The sequence below is a fragment of the Carettochelys insculpta genome, chromosome 7 (assembly GCF_033958435.1).
Source record: "Carettochelys insculpta isolate YL-2023 chromosome 7, ASM3395843v1, whole genome shotgun sequence".
Lineage (NCBI taxonomy): Eukaryota > Metazoa > Chordata > Testudines > Carettochelyidae > Carettochelys > Carettochelys insculpta.
The window spans coordinates 66,117,819-66,135,225 of record NC_134143.1 but is presented as its reverse complement, the minus strand read 5'-3'; the positions used below and the strand labels follow the sequence as shown (position 1 = coordinate 66,135,225).

General features: G+C 40.9%; 1 protein-coding gene across 8 annotated transcripts in view; it reads left to right on the top strand.

The window, feature by feature from the left end:
• SHOC2 (SHOC2 leucine rich repeat scaffold protein) overlaps positions 1–17,407 on the top strand; it is a 135,134-nt gene that overhangs the window by 98,476 nt on the left and 19,251 nt on the right. For 4 of the 8 annotated variants that reach the window (XM_074999180.1, XM_074999181.1, XM_074999183.1 and 1 more), the window contains exon 9: positions 1,595–8,851. The exons of 1 other annotated variant lie outside the window; for it this stretch is intronic. In XM_074999180.1, the coding sequence (XP_074855281.1) occupies positions 1,595–1,803 (209 nt within the window). In that variant the 3' untranslated portion in view covers positions 1,804–8,851. Of the gene's footprint in view, positions 1–143; positions 724–841; positions 864–1,312; positions 1,501–1,594; positions 8,852–17,407 lie in introns of those variants that run through there. 3 more of the 8 variants (XR_012646190.1, XM_074999187.1, XM_074999184.1) reach the window with 3 other exon arrangements.

Sequence of the window (17,407 nt, the reverse complement as noted above, 5' to 3'; positions counted from 1 at the left end):
CCTTTCTGCTAAAGACAAATGTATAGGATTGGGCAATATCAGTTGGTTTTAAGAAGCTTATCTTTCTAACCATTTTCTTGTAAAGACTCGGTAGGAAAAGAATCTGACTAATCCTATGACTTTTGTTTCTGGCAACAATGCAGAAGTAAAATTTTGTATGAGTAGGTGCTGCAGCAGGAATCTAGAAAGAGGCATTTTCCTTCTACAAATCTTTACCTTTGCCTATCATCACACTGCTGCTCACCTTGCTGAGACAAGAGAAGAGGGGAAGGAAATGAAGGGAAAGGAAAGAAGAAAAACACAGAAACCTAAACAAGATGAAAATGAGTGAGAGAGACAGTGCCACACAGCGTGGGAAGAGGGAGGCAGAGATACTTCAGCTGTCCCAGCACCGCCAGTGAAACACTATCGCAGCCAGTGCAAATCTTGCATGTGTGGCTATATGAAGGGCCAAATCTCAGCTAAACCTGGCCCTGCCCCACACATTGTAGATCATAAATTATTTGAGCTCAGGTGTCTTATGGTTTAATCAATATTGTTAAAATAAATTACTGTGTGAGAAGTGTGTAGAGATGGGTTATTAAAGTTTTCAAATTGGACTGCTTCATGTAGAATTACCAGCTACTGCTGAAAGTTCTGCTCAACTATGCCCTTTCTGCTTTGCAGTTGTCCACCCTGGTCCTCAGATTCTCCATGTAGTTCCCTTGCTTGTACCCTGAACCTTTTGCACGCTGTCCCAGGCCCCCCCCCTTCCCCCCCACAATGGTCCTGCAACTTTTCCTTCCTCAACACGCTCTTTAACCCTCTAATACTCCTGTCACCCTCTCTGCTTCTCCTCTAGGTCTTTGATGTGTCACCAAGAGGTGAGTGTTGTAAGGCAGCAGGAGTATTCAGTAGAGATTTACAGAGTCTCATTACTGATGCTATGACTGAACTATTACATGGTAGAAAAAAATTTTGCCAAGCTTAATTACAGTAATACAAATAATACTGAGAGATTTCTGACAATACCCTGCCAGCGTTTCCGTGCAGCATCACTGAGAAGCTTTGGCAAGTCAGTAGTATAATACTCTTCTTCCATTATGAAGAACAATTTATTTTACCATTTTAATTCATCTAAAGTGGAGCTGATCCTCAATCAGAGCAATGTTTATGGTATACATGATCTGTAAGGAATGCAAAGAAAGGACCTCTGTGCCAGGTGTCCTTTTCAAATATGGTTATCTAGTTTGGCCTCTAAGGTAGGTTAGCATTGGCAAAAAAGAGAATGTTACTCTGCTCTCTCTTGTATTGTATTGGTTGATTTATATAGCAGTCACATTAATAAAGGCAAGCTGCCATGTATGCTCTGGGACATCTTTGAATGGAAACCTTGCAGTGACCGTCACTACAGAGAATTGAGGTGAATGTGGTTATACCTGTGGCAAGGAGGCTTCTATGCTTGGAAGTAGAAGTGGACATGACTTGTTTCCATTATGAATTTCCGGTTAAATTTCCCTTGTGAGTTTGAAAACTTCTACACAATTGTTATAAGCCATGTGAAACAAAAGGGATAATTGATTGTATAATATTTATGAATGTTTTTCTTAATCAGGTACACTGGAGAATCTGGAAGAACTATATTTGAATGACAACCCCAATCTGCACAGCCTTCCCTTTGAGCTGGCGCTCTGCAGCAAACTGTCAATAATGAGTATAGAGAACTGCCCACTCAGCCACCTTCCACCTCAGATCGTTGCCGGGGGACCCTCCTTCATCATTCAGTTCCTAAAAATGCAGGGACCATATCGTGCCATGGTCTGATGTAAATTGGATTGTCCCATACACTGTACAAAATACAAACTGCATTGATGTTGTCATTATATATAATATAATATGCATAAAATATTATATTATATATAGACATAAAAAGGCAAATTTAAGACTGCATTATGTGTTTCTGCTAATAGAGGAATCATAGCCATTTAGATTTTTTTTATATACTGTAAAAATGCTTGCCTAAGTTTCATTTGCTGAATTTGATGGATGTTTGTCTGAGTAATCTGGAAATGCCAGTTATCTTAAAACAATTGCCTACGAATTCAAAAGTTGTTACGTTTAAGGGACAAGACTAGTTTTAATTAAATCTACTTACAGTTGGGAAAAATGCTCAATCTTTTTATGATGAACTTATTTCTGTTTTTCTCCTTCTCCTTTGTGTAAAAACCTGGTAGGGTCACGCATTCTGAAGTTGATGGGATTTTCTTTAATTTATTTTGAGATTTGAAACAAGCGGTGTTTTTATATTGTTTACAGTCAGAGTAAATCACTGGATTTTGTTTTGTTTTGATTTGCTCTGTTTTAATCAATTTAGGATTTTATATGCTTCCGTTGAAGAATTTTATCAGCAGGTTTGTATACGCAAAATGTTTAATCATCAAAACAACTGGGAGGTGGAAAAGATGCAGTCAGAAAAGCTTGAATTCTTTTAAATCTTGCTTCCCTGGGTTACCAGTTGTGGGCATAACATATCTGAACTGAGCCTTTTGTGGTTGGTCTTTTCTAGCACAAATAACCTTTTTGGATTGGTAAAAATATTCCATAGTCTCAATGAAGAGCAGTTCTTGTTTTGTGGAGTTGCAAATTCATAAAGTCTAACAGTACAGTTGAATGGCAAGGGAATAATATATATGATCTTTTTGTTTTAATGTGGGGTCATAAACTACAACAGGCAAATTTAAGGATTCCTCATAGTCCTTGTACAATAAATGAATGTCTTACTTTTAAACACTGCAATATATGAAAGTTTTAAGGTTAGTTAACAACGTACCATGGTTTTATATCTTGACATGCCTTGTACCTTCTGCCATTGTCAAATTTCTGTTTCCAAGCACAAATCTTCACACTGTGCTGTTTTGCTGCTGAACTAAATGCACTTTTCCCCCCCACAGCTGGGGCTCTTGCTTCAAAATATTCAGTTCAGTACCATGTTCATTCTTTTTTTAACTTCATCCTGTCAATTTCAGTATTAAAGAATGTTCTCTTAGAAAGAAGCACCTTTTCATTTGCGCGCAGATGTTGATAGTTCAGTAGAAATACTGTAAGTGATTCACTTGAGATTTTATTTGAATTTGCTTGGCTGCTTAGAAAACTAAAGATGCTGCAATTAAATATATCACTCCACTTGCAGTGCCAGTTTAAGATAACTTTATTTTTATTTTTTTAAAGAAGATGGAAACGCTTAAGGGCAGTTACATTTCAGATGTTGACTAAATTGCATGTAAATCAGACATTATAATGGAATTGCTGCTGGATTGTTGTGACTTAGGGAAAACTGTATCTTTGAACAAAATTAAATCAATTGATGCCAGAAAAAATCTGTTTCACATGCAGAAGTTTGGGAAGTATAATTTTTGGCTTTGAAATATGCTTAATTTTATGTACTTCCTTAGTCTAGTTTTTCCAGCATTAACAGTAATTTGTATTCTGTTTTCTGATGTGTTTTCATTAACAAGGAACAACTTTTAAAGGAAAGGCAGGTGGAGATATAAAACCGTACAGGGCTCAAACATGCTGTAAAAGTATTGTAGATGTCACTGGATTTTATCAAGTAATGTCTGTTCCCCTCCCTTATTTTTTTACATATACTGTAGCTTTTCAGTTTAGATTTTAGTTCATAAAAGAAACTAGTTTATTACAGCTCTGCCTGGATTAATCTTTCTCAGCAGTAAGGTGTTAGAAGTATGAAGTTGCAGAAATGTGTTTCTTTAAAGACTGTCATCGAACTTGTGAATTTACTTCTGAAGCCTATTTCTTGCTTTCTCAGTTCACATAAGAAACACATTTTGATTAGTATGATTCCTTAAAGCAAAGGTGGCTGTCCCTGGATCTTAAAACATATCAGTTGTGTTTCCCATTTGCATCCTCAATTGCATTTTGGATGAGAGCATTTACTCTTTACTTTATAAAACTACTTGTGTCAATCTGTTACAGTAGGGTAAGATTTTATTTGTGTAGTACAGTAGGAAACTAGCCCAAGAGAAGTCATTTTGGATGCCTCCTTAAAAGTTTCAAGTAATGTTGCATCTGTTAGCAGGTTGCCTCTTCCTGAAAAGTTCCCGTTGCCACTGCTAGACAGTCTGGTATGGATACTGTTGGGCTGCATTTATGGAATTAAAGTTGTTTAATATGTAACTATTTTGAGCTGATGTAGTCATCTTGCGAAGGTACATGGATAGTGACTGTACAAGTGGAGCTGGCCCCCTCTTCCAGAAAGCTTGGTTGGATGAGAAGTACTTTTTACACTTGAAACAAAAAAAGTCTCTTCATTACACTTGTAGGAATAAAGTAATTAACATTAATGGTTAAAAGCAGGATATTTTTTCAAAGTATCCTAGTGCTAAAATAGTAACTTCAATGCCAAATATACGTACCCGTATCCTGTTTGGGAGTTTGTATTTTTGTATTTTTGAAGTGAATACTTCTTGCAGTGTCCAGTGAGAGTTTGAGTAAAACAGCATGAGATATTAAGGTCTGATGCAAAGAGTTAACTGGAGAAATCCAAGAAGTTTCCTTAGAAAATGAGTTATTTAATTTTAGTGTTCAATGGGTGTGTATTATTGCTTGGAATAAGCTTTAATGTGTAAGTGTGATCAAGCTCTCAGCTGTTTATCTGACACCTTGATCATTAAAACAATTCCACAACCTGACATGACTTTTTTCAAATTTGCCAGATGTGGCAATGTGCATCTGTCAACTCTAAGTACCGATTTTAGGTTGTCTTTAATGCCAGATGTCCTTGTGGCATTTATCTTGTTTGTGTATGTGTTTAAGAATTTTGGCTCACGCTAATTAAATTCAAAATGCGAACAAAGAATTTGTTTCTGACAAATATTTGACATTGAAGCATGAACAAGACAGATGAGTAAGGCTCTAAGGAGGTACTTTTTAAGACTATGACGGTCAAAGGGGTATGCCAGATTTCTGTTTAAAGCTTTTGTCCGTTGCTGTCCTGTTCTGGGTAGTGCTATCTCTGAAGTATATTAGATGAGATTATAAGGAGTGTGACAATCTTTAGAATCAGGGTACAAATCAAATGATGACCTCTATTGCCTGCCTGTGGAATGATCACTAGTTGTATTTATAGGGCACTATCATGAACCATGCCTAGTCTAACACAAGCAAAATACCATGTTATGGAGTATAATATAACAGTAATCTGATGCGTATAATACTGATTGTAAGGGTTATCTATTTAAATGTTGATTAAATGTAAAGGAAGAATAATTGGCAGTGTGACTTAGTTTTGAAACAAGTTATATTGTGTTTAAATCAACTAAAATAGAAATTTTGCTGCTATAACTTGTGGCTTTGAAAAATGCTTGGTTTTCATAAACCAAGTTATAAAAGTAATAATGTTTCCTCTCTAGTTGCCTCACATTTAATTTCCTAAACAAAAGCATCTAGCTGAACACAACGTGTGCAGTTTGGTCAGATGGTTGCATACCTGGCCTTTTTTAAAATTTTCCAGATCTATGGGAAATGCTTCAATTCATGTTACTTTATTTTAAAACGACTTAGTATTGCAGGATATTTGATGCTTCAGTGCCTCTTTTGATTTTAGATTTTTTGTGCAGTTTTGTTCGTTAATGTTGTGTAAGAAATCATGTGTTCCAACTTCTAGAAAGAACAATAAAGGGTTTATTTTTCACTTTAATGGTTTAAAAACACAGTACTTAGAAAAATTGTCCAGCTGGTGAGCCCTTGATCTCATTGCAGTATCTAAAAAGCAGCAAATTCAAGTACCATCTTATTCCTGGAAGTCTGCAAAATACCTTTTTAATGGAAATCTTTTATCAGCTGTTTTCTTCCTTTCTTTCTTTCTCTCTTAAGGATCAATACAAAACCATAACATATCGAGGGACGACATGTCTTTTGTGTTACTAAGGAATCTGAACGCAGCAGAGTATTTTCTTATAGTCTATATTGTACCTCAATTGTATCTTTAATTGGCATGCCAGAACTTGCTTTTAATTAGACGTACAGTTGGCAGTAATTTGCACAACACAAACTTAAAAGGCACAGTTAGGACAATTACAAACAAATGATAGTATCTACAAACAGTATCTAATGGTTTTTGTTTTTATTCTAGCAAAGGTCAGAAGATTACGTTTATTATTCTGTTGTTTAGGTCTTAAAAAGCTCTGCACAGGATTTTTACTGTGGAAAAATACCGGATCACATTAATTTGTGGTCAGAAGCTAAACAAAAGAATGTAAACAGTCTACAAAAATGTACTTTTGATCTGAATTATTGTAATGTTGATTGTTATGTCTATAATATAAAAGATTGCCTTGCTTTTTTATAAATGTCATTATGTATCAATGCATTCATTATAAATAGTATATTTGTAAATGAGCTGCTACTGAGTCTTTTGGAAGTTTTCTAGTGTTAAAATCTAACTTAACCTGGATGTAAATCATACTTTTGCAGTGTCCAAATGATTGAGAACTGCATTTTCATTATATACCTCTTCACTCTTTTGAAGATGTTTTTCCGAGTAAAATATGAAGTTTAATGTATACTGATTTCAGGAAACTTCAAAATTTGCATGACAGTAACTGCTCTAAACAAAAATGTAAATTGCACACCTTTATAAAGCAAATGTTGGTAAAACCTTTTACTTTCATTTTATCATCATTATACAGTTTAAGGCATAAAGAAAACAATATACAATCATTCTCTTTAGAAAGAAAAAAAACAATGGCTATAAATTGTAGTGCAAAATGAGTTCCAAACAACATATAGGAAAATAGATGTGGAGCTACAGTTCTTAGACAAGATATCACCTGGATTTAATATTTGGTTTAATAAAAAAAATTTCCAATGTGACATTATGTAGCTTTGAAAGTTACCTTGCAAGTATGTCTACTTCAAATGATACATGTTCAGTGTTTCAACTAACAGATATTTATATCATGTTGTGTAAATGGAAAAGAATGTGCCTTAATTCTTTGCAATGAGAACCACTTGTGGTTTCAACTTTGCAGCTGTTCCCTACTCCCCAAAATCCCCTCTAACTGCTTATTGTTGTAGGGGATCTTTAAAATAGTGAGACAGTTTCTCAACTAGCATAAGGGTATCACTGTCACTTATCCCTGTATCAGTGCTGCAGCACTGAAGTCAATGTAACTGTGCCAATTTACATCAGCTGAGGATCTGGTCAGTATCTAATAATCATTACATCTTTGATTTATATGTCAATCTGCATACCATGGTTGATCTAGCAACCTAAGCAGAGTATAGGAGACAGGGACTCTTGTGTTGTAATCCCAGCTCTGATCCTTTTCACCCTGGTGGCCTTCAGCATGTCATGTCATCTCTTGGTGTGTCAATTTCCCCATCTTCAAAATAGGGATAATACAGGTATTTCATGAAAATGAATTAGTTAAAGCTTGTAATGGGCTCTGAAGATAAATGCCAAGTATTATATTAGTGGAAAATTATCTCACTATGAAAGGATTAATGTTTAATTTGGGGATAAATCTCTTATACAGAAACTACTGCAGCAGGAGCTATGCTTTTTTGAATTGCCTTAACAGGAAGAATCACACAATCCCCCTCAGTTAATTTTGAGACAAATAGAAATTGCCTTCATTTTAAACAACTTAAAATATTAAGATAGTTAATTGATTTAAAACACAGGGAGAGGAAATCTGTATATTAGTAGTTAAAGTACTTCTCCATATGATTGATGGAGAGTCCATTGTGCTGAAAGATGAGGCTGACGTTTCTTAAGGTTTTAATATTCAGAATGTTTTGAAGCCATTTATAAAGGTCCACGACTGCTGTTTTCTCTCAGTTGCTCCTTTTCCATGGTGGTGGTTTCTCACGGGGCATCACTAAGTAGTTTTGCATTTTCTGTGTCTAGGGATCCCTTTCAGACCAATTCTGTATTTGAAATGTGGCCACTTAAAACCACCATGAAAATAGTAACTGACTGCTGATAATTTGGCATAAGCTAGACTATCCCCAATAACCACTGAGACTTAATGGAACTCAGGAAGGAACAACCTTCTCAACCAATCACGATCTGCTTCTTTAGTCAAATTAGTTTTTTTAATACTGGTAAATTAATAGTAGTAGTAGGCATCCTTCAGTCTACGTAGACTATGGATTGCGCCTTTCGTAGTTCCATTTGGGATCATCATTTGCAGCGTTGACTGTGACTGTGAAGGACCACACGAGAGTGACAGTCCTTGTGCATCTCTTGCATGTGTAGTGGGTGTCTGGCAGGTCCTTACTGTGCTTTCTGTGGACTCGCCTCTCCTCTGCTAGCTGTCTGATCTTCATCTTGCCCTTCTGAAGGCCCTTGTGTAGTTCCTGCCTCCAACCGGTAAATTAATGGGTAATGTGCTCTGAATGTCGAGAAACTGCCTTTGCTAGTATGAAAAATGGAATGAAGTTCCAGTTTCTGGCATTCTGCATCATAAAGATATTGGCATAGAAAGTACACTTATTACGTTTGCAGATGATACCAAGCTGGGAGGGGTTGCAACCTGCTTTGGAGGATAGGGTCATAACTGAAAATGATCTGGATAAATTGGAGAAATGGTCTGAGGTAAACAGGATGAAGTTTAATAAGGACAAATGCAAAGTGCTCCACTTGGAAGGAACAATCAGTTTCACGCATACAGAATGGGGAGAGACTGTCTAGGAACGACTACAGCAGAAAGAGAGCTAGCGGTTATAGTGGACCACAAGCTAAATATGAGTCAACAGTGTGATGCTGTTGCAAAAAAAGCAAACATGATTCTGGGATGCATTAACAGGTGTGTTGTGAACAAGACACGAGAAGTCATTCTTCCACTCTACTCTGTTCTGGTTAGGCCTCAGCTGGAGTATTGTGTCCAGTTCTGGGCACCGCAGTTCAAGAAAGATGTGGAGAAATTAGAGAGGGTCCAGAAAAGAGCGACAAGAATGATTAAAGGTCTAGAGAATGTGACCTATGAAGAAAGGCTGAAAGAATCGGGCTTTAGTTTCGAAAAGAGAAGATTGAGGGGGGACATGATAGCGGTTTTCAGGTATCTAAAAGGGTGGCATAAGGAGGAGGGAGAAAACTTGTTCTTTTTGGCCTCAGGATAGAACGAGAGGCAATGGACTTAAACTGCAGCAAGGGAGGTTGAAGTTGGACATTAGGAAAAAGTTCCTAACTGTCAGAGTGGTCGAACAGTGGAATAAACTGCCAAGGGAGGTTGTGGAATCTCCGTCTCTGGAGATATTTAAGAACAGGTTAGATAGTTGTCTATCAGGGATAGTTTAGACAGTACTTGGTCCTGCCATGAGGGCAGGGAGCTGGACTTGATGGCCCTTCGAGGTCCCTTCCAGTCCTAGTATCCTATGATTCTATGATAAACACTGCCAGGGGTCTGTTCTTGCTCAATTCTATTTAATATTTTTATCTGCAATCTAGATGGCACTGTAGAATGTCTGTGGGTCACATTTGCTGATGAGATAGTAAATAATAAGGTAAGGGGGGGGTTACTGCTACTGAGTGATCTGAACTGCCTAATTAAATGGTCACAAGCTATAAAAGCACATTTTAAAACAGCCACATGCCAGGTAATTCAGCGGGGAATCAAGGATGCAGGTTAAACTCCACTGGATGGATACTATCCAGGAAAGCCGGGACTCGAGAAGGATTTGGGAGTCGTCATGGATATTCACATCAACAGAAGTTCTCAGTGACGTGCTCAGGCAGAAGGGACGTAAGATCATAAGAATGGCCATACTGGATCAAACCAAAGGTTCATCTAGCCCAGTGTCTGTCTTCTGACAGTGGCCAATGCCAGGTGCCCCAAAGGAATGAACGGAACAGGTAAGCATCAGGTTCCCTGTCCTGTCACCCATTTCCAACTTCTGAAAGTGAGCCTAGGATGTATAGACAGAGGAATATCATCTCAAGTACAGAAGTGGTCTTTGTTAGACTGCGACATTCATGTCCACTTCTGGGGTTTACATTTGAAGAATTTGGAAGTACTGGAGAGAGTTGAAAAAGTGTCACAAAAAATTAACTCCGGAGTAGGAAAACAAGAGTCAATTTATTCAGCTTATCAAAGAGAAGCATGAGAGGTGATTTGAGCATTTTGTCTACATTCTTACACAAGGAAAAGAGCTCTGATAGTAGGAGGGTTTTCCACAAGATCCTCTGGCTGGAAGTTTAACTTTGAAATAAGGCAGTTTCCTAGCTGTGAGCAATGGAACAGTTCATTAGGGGAGATAGAGAAGTCGTGCTTGTGTGGAGTCCTTAAAACCCACTTAGATACCTTCGTAAAGGATATGGTTTCATTCAGCTTCTGGGAGGAATCCTGTGGCTTGTATGGATTTGGTTTGAATGGATGATTCTGTTGGTTCTTTCTGGCCTTAGAATCTGTTACTCTATGATGTCCTCTGCTCAGTCCCTTCTGTTATGGGGAGAATGATTGCTTGCCTTACCCTTAATATGCTTGTAACTCTTGTAGCTTTGTGTTAAGAAACTGACTATAAGCAAATGTCATGCTTCAGGGCTTCAGCTAGTCAATTTAGGAGTCTGAAAGGGATTCCTTCCAATAATGCACACTTGGTGTTGACAAGGTATATTCTGATGAGGTTTTTTTTCTTTCTTTGAAGAACCTGAGATTGGTCTTAGATGGAGATAGGACACCAGCCCACCACAGTGAGGTGCTACAGACAATTGTTTTTCCAGACACTTGGCTGATGTCCCTTGCACACATGCTTGGAGTCAAACTGGTCACCAGATTTGGGGTTAAGAATGGATTTTCCTCCTGGTGAGGCAGGTGGGGACCTTGGTATTTTTTTGCCCTTTTTATCAAATGTGAGTTGCCTTTTGGGGTCATTTGGGCATATCTGACCTACACGATTGATACTTGCAGGGGCCTCAGACATTGTTAGCATCTCGTTCTTTCTTGTTCCCTGCCTGTGGCAGGTAACAATTTAGCCTCCTTTGGATTCCAGTGCTTTAGTATAATATGGAATCACTATAAGGGTATCTGCATGAAATTGCTTGTGAGACACAGGAGATTGGACTAGATGCTCTAATTGAACCTGCTGGCCTTTAGGAAAGCTGCAAAATGCAGCTGGTAGCAGGCTGCTGTCCCCAGTCAGAAGCTGCAGGTAAATGGAGGAAGGCAGCATCTGGTCCTTGTTCTTGGAGCTGTTAAAGTTTCCACTAACGCGATATAGGTGTATCCATTTTATACCCATTTAACGTGTGTTCCAAAGCTACCCTGCTTTTTTAAATGCACCGTAGTAAATAACCCTTCAGAGGGGAGTAGATATGAGAGCTTCCTGTGGCTTCATGCTAGTCACATGCCATTGTCAAGGCTATTCTCTAGACCCAGTGATCCTCACAAACAGCCTCGTGTTCAGCTACCTATGCCAGAGCAAAATAGTTCAGAAGCTAGCTCAAGTCTCCTCTAATGTACCTGTCTGATGGGGGCCCAGTGATGGGCATCATGCCACAAACCTTGATGGACAGACGCAGAAAAGATTTGCATATGATTTCCTACCTTTGTTGCTAATTCACTGATACTTGATTATCATGATACTTTTAAAAACACTGTGCTGCCAGGCTGACCAAGGGATGGCAAAGACATTAATCTAAGTGAGGGTGTTGGTGGATTATTGCAGGCCTTTTTGGGTAAGTGATTCAGTGTAGGGTAGATAATTACAGGTGTCTCTGCACTGTAATCTTACATTCTCCTAGTACTTTCTGAGTTTGCTGTTGTCCACACAACTCTGCTTCTATTGGTGGGACACAATCTCACCAGGAGCTCTTCCACCATCCAAAGAGGGACTGTGTTTGGGGGAGTTAGGGGAGGCTGAGATGCCAGTGCTGTCAGCTCATGCTCACCGCTAGGAACCCAGCTGCTCCTGGGGCTTCTTGTCTCTGCTGGGTAGATCTGCACCCAGCATTTGGTTAATGCCATGTTCCCCAGGTTGGGGGACAGCAGTGCTCCCATCAGGGAACCCGGCCAGCAGCCCAAGCCAGAAGCCTGGATGGCAATCTAGCCTGGAGACAGGGACAGAAGGTGAGCTGAGAAACCAGGAGATGGGCTTTGTCAGTTTCATTGCTCCAGTGTAACAGCCAATGTGAAGTAACAGTGTCTGCATTGTCATTGTGTCACACTAACTACAACAACATAAGCCCTACACCTCTTGTGAAGATGGACTTATGTCAGCGTAGAGGGCACTTTTATCAATGGAAGCAAGGCACTAGCAATGTACACTGACATAGTTAGGTTGACACAAACTGCCTGATGTCAACCCAAACTATGACCTAACTAGTGTAGACACAGGCCTAAGATTTGAATAAGACAGAATTTGGGTTAAACAGCAATTATTTCTATGGTCACTCTGTATCGCTACCAATTAGTCATCAGAAAAAAACATGAGTTTTAGTACCCTAAATGACACAGAACATTTTCCATTCCTTACGGAGCTCTCAAATAGTCTGATAATTATCATTAGTTTTCTTGAAGAGCAAGTCACACAATCCCACTAAAAAGTTGTAATTTGTTAGGAAAGTATTAACAAAGCCTACAGCCTGGCCAGTTCACATGTGCATTTCATTCTCGCTTCCCAGTCCCAGAGAATGTTTCATTGAGACTTAGGTTTTTCTGGAGTAGGAGCTTGTTAAATTTGCTGCTGGTACTTGTTGCTATGGTCTCACAACTCCCTAACTGAAAACCCACAATCACTTTTGGTGCAAGATTTACTACAATTTTCAGGAGCTAGTTCAATTCAATCTGATTTTTATGTGACTGACCAGCTGTGCTAATAATAGGAGCCCTAGGCTATCTGTCAGGAGTGTTTGGCTCTGCTGAGGATAGGGTTACATACTTAGGCGGGCAGTTCCATGTGTCCATTTGCCATCACTGTCCAGTCCTGGTCTGATGGCAGGTTGCTCTGTAGTCCAGTAAGTAAAACAGGCTTATTTTGAATAAATTAAAACAGTCTGCCATTTTGGGTGGGGGTGAGCTTTCAACCTGTCCATACAGTCAGGCCTCTGTGTCTGACTTAGGGTGTTCTTTTTCTCAGTGAATGCCCTTGTCTTTTACTACTTTCCTTTGGTTTTCAGTCACGCTTGGACACCATGTGGCAGTTCCCATTTCATTCCTGCTGTAACCCAACAAATCATTCAAGCCCTGTAAGCGGAAAGCCAAGTTCAGGAAAAGTTCAGCTGTAGGCAGTTTTAAGCATTTCTCTTGAAGTTTTTTTTCTTTTCCTTTTTAATCCTCCTGCCATTAGATATGTTACACTGACATACAATAAATAGCATAAGTGGAGGAATAATGTCTCTTCATCCCTGAATGGCCTTGCTCCCAGAATGACTGGGGTGGTGGGAGAGAGAAACAGACCAAATGATTTGTGATCTTGGCAGCGAAATAATTTGATGGGGGTTATCCACTCAAGATGGTATTCACCTAAGTGCAAAAGTAGAAGTGGGGCTGGAGGATTTTGCAGAGCTCTATGCTGGGGTAGAAATGCACACCGTGGGAAGAAGAGAAGATGTTGACTCCAGAGCAACAGAGACTCTTATGTGGTGGGCAGACAAGCAACTGCTGGGCGAAATTTTTTGCACTGACGTTTTCTTTTAAGGGGTGGGAAATGCAGGTGCGGCAGCACAAAGCGTTTGGGGAAATCTGTGTTGCTTTTGCCAAATTGGTTCAGTCAACCATAACAAAATCCATAAGGAACGTGATGAAAAATTGAAAATTTCATTTTTCAATGATTCTGTAAAAGAAAGAAATCAAAAGCATTTTAAAATAGGTAAAATCTAAATAAAATGCTTTAGTTTGTGAAATTTTTCCCTCATTTATTTCTAATTTTTGAAATGGGAAGCCCCACAAAACTATCCACTCTCACCTGGCTCTAACTCACTGTCTTAATTGTTCTGTGACGTTTACATATCTGAGGTGAAATCCTGGCCCCATTGAAGTCAATGGGCATTTTGCTATTGATTTCTGGTGGGCCAGAATTTCATCCAAGGATTTCAGAATTTGGAGAGTTGGAAGGGGCAGGGAGAAGAAATCAGTATCAACAAAATGTGTGAAAATTGTAATGCAAAGCAGTGTCCTTTCTTTATAACCCTTCCACCAGCCAGCCCTGCATCTCTGTCTTCAACAGCAACGAAGGGTCCTGTGGCACCTTATAGACTAACAGAAAAGTTTTGAATTTTCTGTTAGTCTATAAGGTGCCACAGGACCCTTCGTTGCTGTTACAGATCCAGACTAACACGGCTACCCCTCAGATACTCTGTCTTCAATGTTACGCATAAAACACCCGCTGCTGTAGAATCTATCCATCACCCCTTGAGGGCAAGGAGCTGGGTTAGACAGTTGAAAAGCAAGCAGTGATGCTAAATATATGATAAAAGCAGGAAGTCAGCATTAAATTTCACTGGAGCATCTTGTTAAAATAAATCCCTTCAGATCTGTGTGGTAATAAATTTAACACTAGACAAAAAAATTGCACATAATAGAAAATATTTTTTTCTCTGACAATGTATATGAGGTTGAAAAAACCAACACCTGGTCAGAAGATGCCGGTTTGAGACGGAAGGTTTCCCCCACTTTGATCTAGTGTGTAATGTGTTTATCTGTAGTTTGGATATTGTCATACATCTGCTGTCCAGGCCATTCTTGCAGAGATGTTGCCCAGCTTTCAGTCTATCTCCTCCTGCAAGTTTTCACCAGAAGGTATAGCTGCTTGCCTTCCCCTCTCTGAGGCTCCGTCAACACTGTGAGATAAATTCAAATTTCAAGGCTTTAGCTCGATATTAAAATGTGACGGTCTTCAAAAGTAATACTGTTAAATCAAGTTATTGAGCCATAATACCAATTACAGAATATCGATATTATGGGACTGATACAGTCTCTTGAATTTAAAATCTCGAATCAAGGCTAATGCGGAAGCACCATGTCCTTAACTTGAATTTGTTAGCCTCCAGAAGTGTCCCGTATGTGTATCTCAAAGCTATATGGTGACCCTCCAATTATGGCCGCTTCATTGTGCACTGCTGCAGGAAGAAGGTCAAAGTCAGCCCGCAAAGTTTGGATTGAATTAGAATGAAAATTTGAAAGGGAATGTAGCAGCTCAGCCCTGCAAATAAAAAGAGCGTCCATTAGTCCCCTGCATTGCACCACACCAGTAGCCATCGCACTGCACAGGTAGCAATTACTGGTAGCCCTGTACTGCAATCATGAGCAGTCAGGGTAATGATCTGACTAGCACTTCTCAGGCTCACAAGACAGGCCTAGGTTGGACCCACCAGGCGATTCTGGCTCTCATTGACATTTGGGGAGACCAATCGGTGGTGAAGAGACTTGGGGTGGCCAAGAGAAACAAGACCATCTGTGATCAGATGGTGCACAAGATGGCAGCCCGAGGTTACTCCCAGGACTCTCTGCAGTGCAGGTGAAGGTGAAAGAACTCCAGCAGGCCTATCAAAAAGTCTGGGAAGTCAACCAGTGATCAGGGGCAGCTCCACAGATCTGTTGCTATTATCAACAGCTCCACATGCTTATGGGAAACAACCGCACCATGGAGCCCTAACTGAATTACGATACTTGTGGAGGCTCTGGTATGGATCCTGGGTTGAGCACGGAGGAGCAGCGAGGACCGCAGGAAGAGGCCAGTGGAGAGGAGGAAGGGAGCCACAAGCAGAGGACAGAGGATGTCTTTCTGGACAGCCCTGAGCTCTTCACCATGGACTTGGAACTGGACCCTCCACACCCATCCCCGAGCCCTCTGCAGCAAGCGGTTCAGATGAGTCTTTATTCTGCATTCGAGAAGGAGGTTGGGGGTGGGTATAGCTGTAGGGTTTTGCATAGGTACAGGTTTCCTCGCTGTGCTTCTGTGCCCCTCAGAACAGTGTGTTAGTTTCTTGGGATGGAGCGCGTCTCCTTTTTGGAAGTCTCCCTGAAAGCCTCATCCAGTCACTCTTGTATTTTTTTTTCACAAGGTTCTTGGGCAGGCCTGACTTGTTGCGGCTTCCACAGTAGCACGCCTTGCCATGCCAGGCAACCAGCTAGCGATCTGGTGCCATGGCACCACACAGCATTGTAGCAAATTTTCCAGGCTTTTGGTCATGCAGCAGGAGTTGCAGAGGGAATCCCAAACCAGCAGGGCATCAGCTAATACCCACTGGCAGGAGTCCCCTGAGCAGAGGGCACCCACCCCCCTTCGGCGTGGTCCACGCGATGAGTCCCCTGAGGGGAGGTCTCACACACCCCATCAGCGGGGTCCCCGCATGCAGGGAAGGAGGGGAAGGCTACCCTGCCACTCCAGCCCCAAGAGCCATTGCAAAAGGCTATTCAAGCACCCTTGAGAAGGCTGCTTTTTCTGGCCACTTAAACACCTCCTAACCCCAAAATAAAATCATTCCTTTGAGCTTGGTGTGCTTTCTCGTCCTGCAGGAGTGGGTGGGGGAGGGACACAAATCAAAACGGGCGAGTGGGGGGAGCTGAGTGCTGCCGAAGGCACAGCTGGGCAGTGAAACTCCCTTGCTTGCAGCAAACGCGCAGCTGAGGGAATTGGGCATGGTGGGAGGGGCGGTGAAACTGCCTTATCCCACACAAAATGCATTCATTCTTTATGGCATGGTTGATGCATTGGCCTTATGGCAGAGACATACATAGGTAGTATGTGCATTACAGATCATTCATAAAGCTGTTTTTCAAAGTATCCCGTATTACTGAAGCCTGAGGATGGGTAATGCGGGATGGCAGTGTAGATGGCTGCGAGTAAGCCCTGCCTATTGTCTCTGCTTCAGAATGCCATGTAGATGGGAAACTCTCCTGCCTTGATTCACATATGTTGCGCAAAATAACACATGGGCTACGTCTACACGTGCACCCAACTTCGAAATAGCTTATTTCGATGTTGCGACATCGAAATAGGCTATTTCGATGAATAACGTCTACACGTCCTCCAGGGCTGGCAACGTCGATGTTCAACTTCGACGTTGCTCAGCCCAACATCGAAATAGGCACAACGAGGGAACGTCTACACGGCAAAGTAGCACACATCGAAATAAGGGAGCCAGGCACAGCTGCAGACAGGGTCACGGGGCGGACTCAACAGCAAGCCGCTCCCTTAAAGGGCCCCTCCCAGACACACTTTCATTAAACAGTGCAAGATACACAGAGCCAACAACTAGTTGCAGACCCTGTATATGCAGCACGGACCCCCAGCTGCAGCAGCAGCAGCCAGAAGCCCTGGGCTAAGGGCTGCTGCCCACGGTGACCACAGAGCCCCGCAAGGGCTGGAGAGAGAGTATCTCTCAACCCCCCAGCTGATGGCCGCCATGGAGGACCCCGCTATTTCGATGTTGCGGGACGCGGATCGTCTACACGTCCCTACTTCG